This window comes from Herpailurus yagouaroundi, unplaced genomic scaffold, assembly GCF_014898765.1.
Source record: "Herpailurus yagouaroundi ecotype Mexico unplaced genomic scaffold, PumYag 77, whole genome shotgun sequence".
In the NCBI taxonomy this organism is placed as follows: Eukaryota; Metazoa; Chordata; class Mammalia; order Carnivora; family Felidae; genus Herpailurus; species Herpailurus yagouaroundi.
Genome location: NW_024412388.1, coordinates 8481743 through 8494732, shown reverse-complemented (window position 1 = coordinate 8494732; position 12990 = coordinate 8481743). Strand labels below are relative to the sequence as shown.

At 49.6% G+C, this 12990-nt stretch overlaps 1 protein-coding gene across 1 annotated transcript; it reads left to right on the top strand.

Annotated features, from left to right (window-relative positions):
- Window positions 1-11448: 11448 nt before the first annotated feature.
- LOC121018091 (selenoprotein W-like) lies at window positions 11449-11880 on the top strand. Its single transcript, XM_040456722.1, is given in 1 exon segment — window positions 11449-11880. A coding segment is annotated over 1 exon segment (258 nt). The 5' UTR covers window positions 11449-11483; the 3' UTR covers window positions 11742-11880.
- Window positions 11881-12990: the final 1110 nt, after the last annotated feature.

Genomic DNA, 12990 nt, shown 5'->3' with positions numbered 1-12990 from the left:
CCAAGGGGAGACAGGTCGGAGGCAAGGCCAGAACTCCCTTCTGATTCCCACTGTGCTATTACCTTCTTGCTTGTGTCTCCGCTTCCTCTGCTATAGGGTCCTCCTGCAGGGCAGACCAAGGGACCCAGCCCCTGTGGGGACCCAGGTATCCAAGGGCCTCAGGCCACTGAGAGCAGGTGACCAAGTCATTTCCCCCGGAGGCTCTCATCCCCTCCCCTCCCCATCCTTGAGAAAGCACTGGACTTGGAGCCAGAAAGCTGGGCTGTAGACCCTCTCTCCTCGTGTAATGGATGTACAGCCTTGGGCAAGCGCTCAACCCAGTTCTCAGGTTTTGAAATCTATACGAAGAAGCAGAGACAAGCTCTGCTCACCCCGGGGAGGGTGGGTGGGTGGTGGTGACAGCAGCTACCAGCAGCCATTTCCCTGGGCCCAGACCTCCTCTGGAAGAGGCACCCCCTGCCCACCCAGGAGAGATGTCATGAAATCTATGATTTGTCACACAGAAACTGCTCCATCTGGAGAGAGAGAGAGAGCCAGAGCCCATGCCTTTCAGAGCTCCATTGGAGAACCTGAAGTGTCCAGAGTCTCCCAATGTGGCCAGGAACCTCCTGATTGGGGTCTTTCTTGGAATGAGGTCCTGGCTCCCTGGAGGAGGGGGTTGCCAAGGGGTGGGGCCTGGGCTGGGCACCTGGGCACACCTTTTCTGGGGGGGGGGGTTGTAGTGAGCAGCAACGTGTTTCCAGCCTTCGGTCAGCTGACTCTGGAGAATGTTCTGGGTAACACTGAACACAGGCTCCCCTGAAGCCAAACAATCTGGGAGGAAATAAAATTGGGGATAATATCCTGGGGAAACCTATGGTCCTTTTTCCTCCACCTCTGCCTCATTCTAAAAGGGATTCACAGATGAAATCATAATGAATATTGATATTTCTCAAGCACATATTATGTGCCAGGCACCATACTGAGCATTTTATGGGCATTATCTTATTTAACCCTTGCTGTAGCCCTATGGGAGTAGGTGCTATTTATTATCCCCATTTTATGGATGGAGAGGCTGAGATTCCTGTGACTGGCCTAAGGCCACACAGCTAGGAGGTAGCAGTTCAGGGATTTGGAGATGAATCAGGGCCCTAGAGCCCCAGCCCTTAACTTCTAGGTCATGCTTCCCTTCCTGACACGTTGGTGCCAATGCCCGGGAACTGAGGCTCTTACTGGGGCCCTTGGGATGGCCACCCTCCCCTTCTGTGTCTCCTGACTCCCTGGAACTGGGCCTGACTGGCACAGAGGGGCTCCAGCTGCCCTCCCCTTGGCTCTTTTCTGCAAGAGGGTCAACGTCCCAAGACCCTTGACACCTGGCCCAGTGTGCTCCCCAATTCAGCGCTCACCAGCAAGGAGCCAGGGACAAAGAGGAATTAGGAGCCGGAAGACTGTGGCTTGAAGCCAAGTGGGGGTGCTCAGGAGGGGGCCGTGAGGTTAATGAAAAATCTGTCCCTGCACACATTGGCAGCAATAGCACTGTGATGATCTCTCCGCCTGAGGCCCTCTGGACCTGCCCCACTGACTCGATTCAGTGCGATCGATTGGCAGGGGCTCTGTAAGAGCCGAGGGTCAGGAGAATTGATGTCCAAGGGCCTGGTGGGGCTGTTACTGTGGAGCAGAGTGAAGAGAATGGCTGGAATGGGGGCCTCAGTTGTGGTCTGGATGACATTTCAGACCCCTGCCTGCAGAAGGGAAGGGGATGCTGTCCTAAAAGATCACATGATGGGGGTCCTGCCTTTGTGGCTTCCTCTCCATCCCTGGTGCATGGACCACCAGGCCGGGTTTCCCAGGGCACAGGCCCTGCTGCCTCACTGGCCCGTCTGACCAGCTCCTCTCTCTAGGTTTCTCTGTCGACTGCTCAGAACCTTCTGTGGCTTCCAGCTACCTCTTGTGCTCATCTCCCCATCCATTCTCACGCTTCATGCCCTTCTCAGAGCGCTTATCCAGATCCCAGTCTCTAAGTCCGAACACTTTCCTGAATTACAGACCCACAGATCCTCCTGCCCATTGGGCATCCCCACCTGGACAACCCCATGCCCCTCAGACTCAACAAAGCCAAGCAGGACCTGCCATCCTCCTTCTGCACCTGCCCCCCTCCACACCTGTTTTCTCTGCTCCAAGTCTCCCCATTCCAGTCAATGGCAGAGGCACTTGATCAACACACAGGCAAACATGACTGTTTCAGACGATGTTCCGTGAGATGCAGGGAGCAAGTGGGGTAACGCAGTGGGAGTGACTGGGAGTGGGGCGGGGTATGTTTGGTGGTCAAGGGCAGCCTCTCGGAGAAAACACATTTGATATGAGAGCTCAATGATAAGGCAGAGTTGGTTTGGCAAGGATCAGTAGAGTTTTCTGAAATAGCAAGTGCAAAGGCCCTGTGGTGGAAACAATGAGGCTGGTATGCTTGGGAAGCAACAGGAAAGCTTGTGCAGGGATGCGTACATGGAAATGTGCGGGATGAAGTCAGAGAAGTCAGCAGGGAAAGAGTTTGAATTTTTTTTTCTGGTATGGGAGCCACTGAAGGCTTTTAAGCAAGGGGGAGGTGGTCGCGTCTAATTTATATATTAAAAAAAATTTTTTTTTACTCTTGAAGGAGAGAGATAGAAAGTGAGTGGGGGAGGGGCAGAGAGAGAGGGAGACACAATCTGAAGCAGGCTCCAGGCTCTGATCTGTCAGCACAGAGCCCAACACGGGGCTAGAACTCATGATTTGTGAGATCATGACCTGAAGTTGGTTGCCCACCTGACTGAGCCACCCAGGCGCCCCACATCTGATTTATATTTTTAAAAGATCCCTCTGGCTGTTGAGCAGGCAGGGATGCTGGAAGCAGTAGGGAGTTGACTTGGAAAAGGAATTTAGGGACAGGGATGTATGAGGAAGCATATTTTGGGATAGGTGTTGGAGACAGAGTCAATAGGACTTGCCAGTTGGGTGCAGGGAGTGGGCACACAGTGGGATCCAGGATGATGCCTGGGCTTGTGGCCCAAGTGGCTGAGGTGGAGCCCTGTGCCTTTGGGTTCCAACAGGAGTAGAGGGAGACTGGGATTTCTGTATATATTGCTGAGCACTTATTGTGTGTGTAGCTCTGTTTTAGGTGCTGGAAATACAGTCGTAAGACAGCACTCGTGCCCTCTGGGAATGCTGACTTCAGTGGCTGAGGTGGCCATAACCAATGAATATGTCATGTGATGAGGAACAGTGACAAGAACTAGGAAAAATTTAAGTGAGATAAGGAGATAAAGAGCACTGGGGATGTTCTTTAATTTTTGTTTTTAATGCTTATTTATTTTTGAGACAGAACATGAGCAGGGGACGGGTAGAGAGAGGGAGACAGAATCCTTAGCAGGCTCCAGCCTCTGAGCTGTCAGCACAGAGCCCGACGTGGAGCTCGAGGCCATGAACCATGAGATCATGACCTGAGCTGAAGTCGAATGCTTAACTGACTGAGCCACAGGTGCCCCCTGGGGATGTTCTTTAGAAGGGTGGTTGGGGGAGGGCTCTAAGGAGAAGACCTTTGAATAGAGACCTGAGGGAATGAGAGGTAAGCTGTGTGTATATCTTGGGGGAAAAGCATGCAGGCAGGAAGAACAGCATGTGCAAAGGCCCTGAGGTCATAACACAGATGTCCTTGTGCTGGCACACTTCAGAACAGACACACTGGGGGCTAATGAGAGTAGGTGAGCATTTTCCTGTTTCTCACACTCATGAAAATTCACTAGCAGGAACATTTCTTTTTCCTTTCCAATAATTTCTAGGTTTAAGAAGGAGCCACTGGGTAGAGAGGTCAAAGCCTCTTTTGGGAAAGAAAAAAGGAGAATCCCACCCTCTCTGGTGGAGGACCCTCCCCCCCCCCAAGTGTTTGCTCTGGAATCCCTTCCTGTCACTGGGGGCAGGGGTGTGAGTTAAGTTCAGTGACACAAATTATCTTAATGATAACGGTGTATAATAACCTAATGGCTTCATAGGGCTATTATCTATGGTCACAGAAGTTGCCTCAATGCTGCACTGCCTAAGAGCACCGGGACACCCACACCCCAGAGAGCTTTCACCCCGATTTAGCCCCACAACACTCCCACTTAAGGTGGGTGGGCAGGCCCAGCACCCCCAATTTAACCCTATCAACCTCAGGGGATGAAGACAGACCTCCAGTTGGAGGTTCCAAACTCCTCCCTACTATGGGTTTTCCCCCTTCCCCAGCAACCTCCAGGTGCATTGGGGAAACTGAGGTCACTGTCCTCAGTTTGTACATGTGTAGCATCTGGGGAAGGGAGATGGGAGCAGGGCCTCCCCACTTCCCAGATGAAAACACCATTTCGTCTCTTGGTGACTCTGACTCTTTAAAAATACTGTTCAAACTCATGTCCTTCTTTCCTCCTGGCCACGTCTTTCCAGGAGCCTCTGCCCTTGGCTGTCGGTCTGCAGCTGGCTTCCCCTCCAGCCCTGCCCTTCCTGTCTCTGCGTCAGAAATCCGGCAAGCTGGACATGAGTCCCCGGAGTCCCTGGGTTGGGAGAGATAGTTGTTCCAAGTGATGAAATTCACAATGCGGGACAGAGCCCACCTCTTCTTTAGACTCATTAAGCCAACAACAGCAGCAGCAACAGCAGAAATAATAATAAAGCACTGGTTGCATGCTGAACACTTTTCATACATAGCCTCATGACTGACTGTTGTCATCCCCATTTTGCAGAGGTAAAAACTGAGGCTTGGAGAGGTTGAGAGCCTTGCCCAAGGTCACACTTTCAGTAAGAGGCAGAGGAGGGATTTGAACCCTCACCTGGCTGACTGCGCTGCTCTCTGCCTGTACCTGAGCTCCCAGCCCTGTCACTCATCAGGGGGCCTTGATGGCTGCCTCTCCTAGGCCCCATCTGGATGTGCTGTTCCTTACAGGGGTCTCTGGTGCCGGTTTTCCCATTGCAGGTGGGCTGGCCTCTCCCTTGAGCTGGGCAGTAAGCAGCTTTGGCATGTGGAGGCAAGGCGAGCGCCGAGAGGCATGGGTGGGACGCCATGGCATCCATCATATGGGTATAGTCACAAGGAGTAGGGAGGAGGATCAGGAGGGTTTCTGGGGGTGAAAAGCTTCAAGAAAAGTTTCAGAAAGGCAAGAGTCATCTTCCAAATGGAAGGGATCACAGTTAAAACTGAGTATGAATGCCCACCCACCCCCGGCCCCAACTCCTACAGCACATCATGACCAAGGTTTAGTGCATCCATCTGGCTGCCACTTCTGGCAAAATGAAGTGAGGCTTTGCTTGATTTCCATGTGAGAGATTGTTTCCTGGGTCAGGAAGCTAATCCTGCTGTGTGGGAGATGTGAGTGTTGCCAGTGACCCCCGAAAGGGCTGTAGATCTAGGGCGTCCCCCAGTCCTCCTAGTTGGAAGCCTACTCTCCCAACATCCCCCCAGAGCTCCTGCCTACCCTGTCCCTTCTCCCAGCTTTTAGTGTCCCCAAGCTATGGATGCTGGAGCCACTGACAGAGCGAGGAAATCAGGTTGAGCAGCACTGGGGGAAAATGATGAGAGGAGGAAGATCTGGGGACATTAAGTTTCAGGGGCTTGGAAAGCATCCAGTTGTAGACAGATTACAAAGTAGGCAGCTAGAAGATACTCAATAGATTCTCCATTAATTTGGGGGAAAATGGAAGAACTTTGTAAAGCATCTCCACTTTATTTTTAAAAGTTTATTTATTTTTTTGAGAAAGAGAGAGAGAGAGAGAGACCATGAGCCAGAGAAAGGCAGAGACAGGGGGGGAGAAGGAGAATCCCAAGCAGGCTCCACATTGTCAGCGCTGAGCCTAATGCAGGGCTGGAACTCACAAACCGTGAGGTCAAAATCAAGAGTCGGGTGCTTAACTGACTGAGCCACCTGGTGCCCCAAAGCATCTCCACTTTTGTGAATAGTAATGGTAATAATCAGAGTAAAAACAATGGCTGCCATTCATCGAGCACTAGGCACCACCCACTTGTAGTAAGTAATTTGTGAACATTTTTCCTATTGAATCCTCTCGCCCCAGAGAGGTCATAGGTAGGCACACGGAGGGCCTCCCCGGGTGCTTGTCCTATGTCATTTCCTTGGAAGTCATGAGGGCGCAGTGAGGATGTGGGAGGGTGGCAAATGCCACTGCTGAGCCTGGTTCTTCCCATCAGAGCCTTGTTTCTCCAACAACCCTCAGGGTTACCTGGTTGTGTCTGTTTTGCCTCGTGAACTGTGAGCCCCAGGACAAAGACTGCTTTTCTCTCACTCCTATCTTTACTGCTCACATGGGGGATTGCTGAATACATGAATAAGGAAACCAAAGGGTCAGTTTCTCTAGGACAGGCTCCCTCAGACCTGGGAGTGGTGTTTCCCATGGGACATCTAGGTTCAAGTTGACCCCACATTAAATGTAGAGGGAGGGCCCCAAGAACCCTGGCCTACAGATTTCTGATAACTCCTTCTCCTTCTTTTGAAAGTCAGTTATATGCTGATTATAAACTGCTGTGTAACAAACTGTCCCCAAAATTAGGAGCTGTTTTAGTCAGTGTTCTCCAGGAAAACGGAACCAATAGGACATTATTTCTCTCTCTCCCTCTAAATATAGATAGATAGATATAGATATAGATATATACATATGAAGATTTTTTTTTATAGGAATTGGCTCATGTGATTGTGGAGACTGAGAAGTCCCACCATCTGCTGCCTGCAAGCTGGAGAGATAGGAAAGCAGGTGGTGTCATTCAGTTGAGTCCAAAGGCCTGAGGACCAGGGTAGCTGATGGTATAAGGTCTGAGTCCAAAGGCCCAAGAATTGTGGGGGTTGGGGAGGCAGTGGTGTAAGCGCCAGTCAGAGACTGAAGGCCAAGAACCAGGAGCACCAACGTCTGAGGCAGGGGACGTGGATGCCCTTGCTCAAGCAAAGAGAGGAAATTTGCCCTTCCTCTGCCTTTCTGTTCTATTCCTGCCCTAGATGGATTGGATGATGCCCACCATGTCTGAGAGGTGATCTTTTTTACTCAGTCTACTGATTCAAACGCTAATGTCTTCTGGAAACACCCTCACAGACAACCTAGGATTAATATCTCACTGGCTATTCTGTCATCCCTTAGCCCAGTCAAATTGACACACAATATTAACCACCACGTCCACCCCTTGTCAACCTGACACCCACACCCATCTCCATAAACTGTACTTAATCTCCAAATAAGGACAATCACAAGGTCATAATTCTACCTAACACGATAGACTAGGCTGCATATGAGCAAAACACACTAACCCCTCCGGCAGAAGAAGAGGTAAAGTCTTTGAGTGTTGTGTACTCTTCTTGATATGCCACAACTTAAATACTGTGATGTAAAATCAGCAGTATGTGAAAACTGACGTTAAGTCAGTACATCTTATGTTATATGATGAGGGAATAAGAGAGGAAAGAAAAGAGAGATATTTGCTTAATACATGTATATATATACACACAAACATAGTCATAACAATAAGGAGGAAATACTGATGGTAATTACAGTCCTCATTTCTGTAACTGGTCATTTGGTCATAGCTGGTATTTATAACTATCTTCTTCTGTTACACATGCTGTATTCCCCCTGCCTTCAGCAATACCTCAGCTAGTCATGGCCTTTTATGTGGTGGGGGTGACCCAAACCTTCATTCCTAAAGGGTCTGGGTCATTCATAGTCCTGCCAGAATTAAGTTGTTACAGTTTTCCATTGACTCAAAATTTTTTTTTAATGTTTTTATTTGTTTTTGAGACAGAGAGAGACAGAGCATGAGCAGGGGAGGGGCAGAGAAAGAGACACAGAATCTGAAGCAGGCTCTAGGCTCTGAGCTGTCAGCACAGAGCCCGACGCGGGGCTCGAACCCACAGACTGTGAGATCATGACCTGAGCTGAAGTGAGACGCCCAACCGACTGCACCACCGAGGCGCCCCTAGTTTTCCATTGACTTTAATCACAGGGCATGGTAACACTAAGACATGCCCTAAGGGATCTCCTGTATTCCAGGCATACTCTTCCATATTCCTTTGGGGAGTAAGAGCTCAATTTCCCCTGGGAAGTCAGGATCAATCACCCCAGCCAGCACTGTGTTCCCTTCTTTGCCTGTTGACTCAGAGGCCTGAAGTTCCCAAAGTCACTGGGTGGCAGTCTTAGCTTCCAGTTCAATGGAATCATTGTGTCTCCTGGTAGACACATTTGTCCCTCTGGAACTAAGACCTCTAATCCAATTAGAGCATAAAGTCTCTGGAACAGGAAGCAAAAATTTTGCTAGTGAGTCACTAAGGTTAATAGCGAGTGGTGCCGCTCTAATTTCTACCCTTGATTTTTGGACTGTGAATCCTGTCTATTGGAGACACAACACCATATATTGGAGCATATATAGCCTTCTGGAGAACCTTGCCCCAGCCCTACAAAGTATTACCACCTAGTCGACACTGTAATTGAGTCTTCAAAGGGCTATTCCACTGTTCTATCAAGTCAGCTGCTTTAAGATGGTAGGGACCATGATAAGATCAATGAATTCCATGATCATGAGCTCATTGCCACACTTCTTTTGTTGTAAGTTAATTCCTTGATCAGAAGCAATGTTGTGTGGAATACTGTGACAGTAGGTAAGGTACTCTCTAAATCCACGGATGGTAGTTTTGGTAGAAGTGTTACATGGAGGGGAGGTAAGTCTATATCCAGAATAAGTGTCTATTCCAGTAAGGACAAAAAGCTGCCCCATCTGTGATGGAAGTGATCCAGTGTAACCAACCTGCCATCAGTAGCTGGCTGATCCCCTTGGGAAATGGTGCCCTACTGGGGGCTCTGTGTTGGTCTCTGATGATGGTGAATTGGGCACTCAGCAGTGGCCATAGCCAAGTTGGCCTTGGTAAGTGGAAGTCATGTTGCCGAGCCCAGAAACAACTTCCATCCATGCCACCATGGCCATTTTGTTCATGAGCCCACTGGGCAATGACAAAGTTGTCTAAGGAGAGAGGCTGACTGGTATTCATAGAAGGTGTTCTCCTAGCCACTTGGTCATTAAAATCATCCTCTGCTGAGATTACCTTTTGGTAAGCATTCATGTACAATACAAATATCTTCACATTTTTTTGCCCATTCAGAGAGAACTATCCACATACCTCTTCCTCAAATTTCTTTGTCACCAATTTTTATTTTATTTTATTTTATTTTATTTTATTTTATTTTATTTTATTTTACTATTTTATTTTATTTTATTATTTTATTTATTTGTTTTTGAGAGACAGAGAGTGAATGTGAGCATGCATGGGGGGAAGGGGAGAGAGAGAAGGAAAGAGAGAGAGAGAATCTTAAGCAGGCTCTATGCCCAGCATGGACAGGGGGCTCAATCTCACAACTGTGAGACCATGACCTGGGATGAAATCAAGAGTCTGATGCTTAACTGACAGAGCCACCCAGGTCCCCCTGTTTTCACTTTTTAAAATATTTTATTTTTAAGTAATCTGTTTACTCCATGGGAGGCTCAAACTCACAGTGCCAAGATCAAGAGTCACATACTCCTCCAACTGAGCCAGCCGGGCACCCCTCTCACCAGTTTTTAAGCCATGTTCATTCCAACCATCCAGCTAAACCATTGGCCACAGCTCATGAACCAGTATATGTGTGTATATGGTCACACATCTGGCCATTTTTTCTTCCAAGAAAAGCAGACAACAAGATGCCATGGCCAAAATTTTGCCGTTTTGTCTTCCCACTTTGGAAGATTTTGCTTCACCATGTCCTTCAGGGATGTCCCAGGGAGGGGCAGTCGTGCTGCGGCTGTCCACTCTGAGTATTACCTGCATGTTGCACACAACCATCTGTAAACCAGGCCTGCGTCTCCTCTTCCTCTGTCAACCCATCGTAGGGAGCTCCCCATGAGACCATAGATAGATGCAGGCTGGGTGAGAGAAAGTGGTGTAGCAAGGGGGGGCCTGGGCATCTGGGCCATTTCTTCATGCAATTTGCCTATGCCTTCAGGGCCTGCTTTGTCCTGATCTTGTATATACCACTTCCATTTGATGATGGAGTGTTTGTGCAGACCCAGCTTCATGGCTGGGTGGCTCACATCACTCCCAGAAATAATGTTTGCCAGTTTTCTGGGTACCCCTTAGCCCAATTGACACACCAAATTCATCCATCACAATAATTGGAAACAAAAATTTATTATTAACTCTCACATTGCTGTGGGTTGACTAGACTCAGCTGGGTGGACCTCTCTTGGGGACTCTCATGTGGTTACAGCCCCGTGGTGTACAGGTTGGCAGGGCTGGATTCTTCATGCACACACCTGGTGCCTTATTTGAGATGCCAGAATACCAATCTCTCCCTCTACATGCAGCCTCTTCATGTAGCTAGCTTGGGCTTCCTCACAGCATGGAGGGTAGTTGGACTTCTTACATGGTGGCTGGTTTTCCCTGGAATGAGTGTTCTAAGAGTCTTAGGTAGAAGCTGCAAGGTTTCTTGTGACTTGGCCTTGAACGTCACACAGCATCACTTCCATCATGTTCTGTTGACCCACGGCAAGTCACAGTCCAGCTTGGATGCGAAGGGAGGCACCACATAAGGGTGTGGATGTGAGGAGGTGTGGTTACTGGGGGTCATCTCTGGTCATACTGGGGACCAGCTATTATGGGGGGAGAAGAGATGTGGTGAAGCAGGCAGGTCAGAAGACCTTGATCTTGGCTTACTGGTCACCCTTGGACAAGTCTCTGGACCTTTCTGGGTCTCAGCTTCCCATAGTGTAAATGACAGAAGCAGACTAGATGATCTGGAAGTTTCCCCTAGTACCAAAAGACCTGGGCTTGGGTCCCTCAAAGCTCAAGGCTGGCCCCCCCACTCCAGGCTGGGTCTCTGGTGGAGTGGGTGGGTCAGTTGCTCCCCTCCAACTCCCTTGACCCCCAGCCAGGCTCCCAGACATGAGAACTGGGAACAGCTGGAGCTTTAAGTCCTCGGCTTGAGAAAAAAAAAAAAAAAATCACCCTCCCTAGCCATCTCTGGGCACATTACTCACAAGTTCATTACTGTTTAATTTAATCACCAAATGTCATCCGAATGCCATTTATTCTGCCTTCTCACCAGAGATTTACCTATTTATTTTACATTTCAAATGAATTGCTCATTATTCTGTCATTTGGGGTTTTTTTTTGTAATTCATTTGGCAAGTTCTGACAAGTTGAAAACGATGCTGTATTGAACACGGTACCTTCCAGGCCCCCTCTTAGGGGTCCCTCTCCTCAAAGCCCCCCACCCCGTGCCTAGCATCTCCCCTCAGGAGGCCAGCCCAGGACTCTCCGCCTTTCTGACGGGAGAGAGACACAACATTCTGGACTTTCCTCCTCAGGTCCAAACCCTGTGTCCATGACACTCAGATGCATGCCAAGGACTGAGCTCTCCTGTCCGTGCCTCAGGTAGGTCACCTGTCTGTGCCCCTGCCCAAGCTGTGGTCCCCAGCCATGGTCCTTGCCACCTGAGTCATTTATTGTGGTGCTTGAAGCTACAAATCCAAGTACCTGCAGCACAAGAAGTTAGAAGATGAACTCCCCAGAAGCCTGGACATCTGCAGCAAGGGGACTCTGCAGGCCACCGGCTTTGAAGTGATGGTAGCAGGGAAGTTGTTTCACTCTAAGAAGGGAGGTGATGGCTACACGGACATGGAGAGTAAGTTTCCGAAGTTGGTGGGTGCGATCAGAGCCGCCTTGGCTCAAGGCTAATGTGTCCTGAAGGCAGAGTCCAATGACCTTGGTCCAGCCCCTCGTGACAGACACATCAAGATAGGAAGGACTGAAATGTCTTGTGGATGCCTGATCTTTCTTTGATGTCCCTGCGGTCACCAGGTGGGGCAGAGACTGACGCCCGTGGTCCTTGCCTGTGTGTGCATGTGAGTGTGTGTGTGTGTGTGTGTGTGTGTGTGTCCCTGGGAGTGTAGCCCTGCGTCCTGTCTAGCTCCTCCCTCTCCCTGCTTTTCCTCTTCCCTCTCCCTGCATCCCCTATCCCTCTGGCTTCCCTCTGGCTCCCAGCTTCCTTCTCAGGGGGTGGCCAAGACAGGGATCTGGGTGGGTGAGTTGCAGATTTCAGCAGTGTTCGCAATGGTTTGTTATCCAGTAAACATTCGATGAGTTTTTGAAAAAGAGAAACACAGGACGGGCTCTGCAGTGAACAACCTTGATGAGAGTTCTGATTTTGCCACTTGGTTATCAGTCTCAGACCTTAATTCCCTTGGGCAAACGGCTTAACTTCTCTGAGCCACAGTTCCTTCATCTGTAAAATGGGAGTGTAGAGCTGTTGTGAAGGTTTAGTGGGACTGGGCACATCGTTAGTGCTCCCTGAAGTAGTCGGGAGCTCATTTTATCCTAAACCCAAGGTAGACCAGGTTGACCCAAAGCAGCCCTTGCCACGAAGCAGGGGACTAAAGGTCAGAGGGCTTGAAGAATTAGTTGACTGCAACAGGCAGTTCCAGGACACCGGTGCTGTGCAGGGGCCTGCCAGGGTGGTGCTGCCCCCCTCCTTCAGCCTCAAGTCTCGTGGGGAGGCTTTCATTCATGGGCTTTGCCCCAGCAGCCCTCCCAGGCTTCTTTGCTGCTGCCTGAGAACAGGTGTGGAGCCAGTGACCCCGGAAGGGCCCTCAGTCTAAGACACTGATAGCCTCTCAGCCTGGACCCAGTACTCACATCTGCGTCATCACATCTGGTACCTCCAGGCAACTTTACGGGCTGCGCAGCAAAGCCAGAAAGGCTCTGAGCTGGGCTCCCTCCAAATAGCTGGGGAGCCCCCTCCTCAAGATTCTGATTTTTCAGCTGGGGTGAATCTCCAGGGGACTCAGAACAACTGCCTTCTGTGTGTCCTTCTCCAATCCAGAAGCTCCTCAGGCCTCTTGGAGTCTTGAAAAAAAAATTTTTTTATTTGCTTTTCTAATTACAAGATCAATACCTATCTGTTGGAGGACCCTGGGAAAGCACAGAG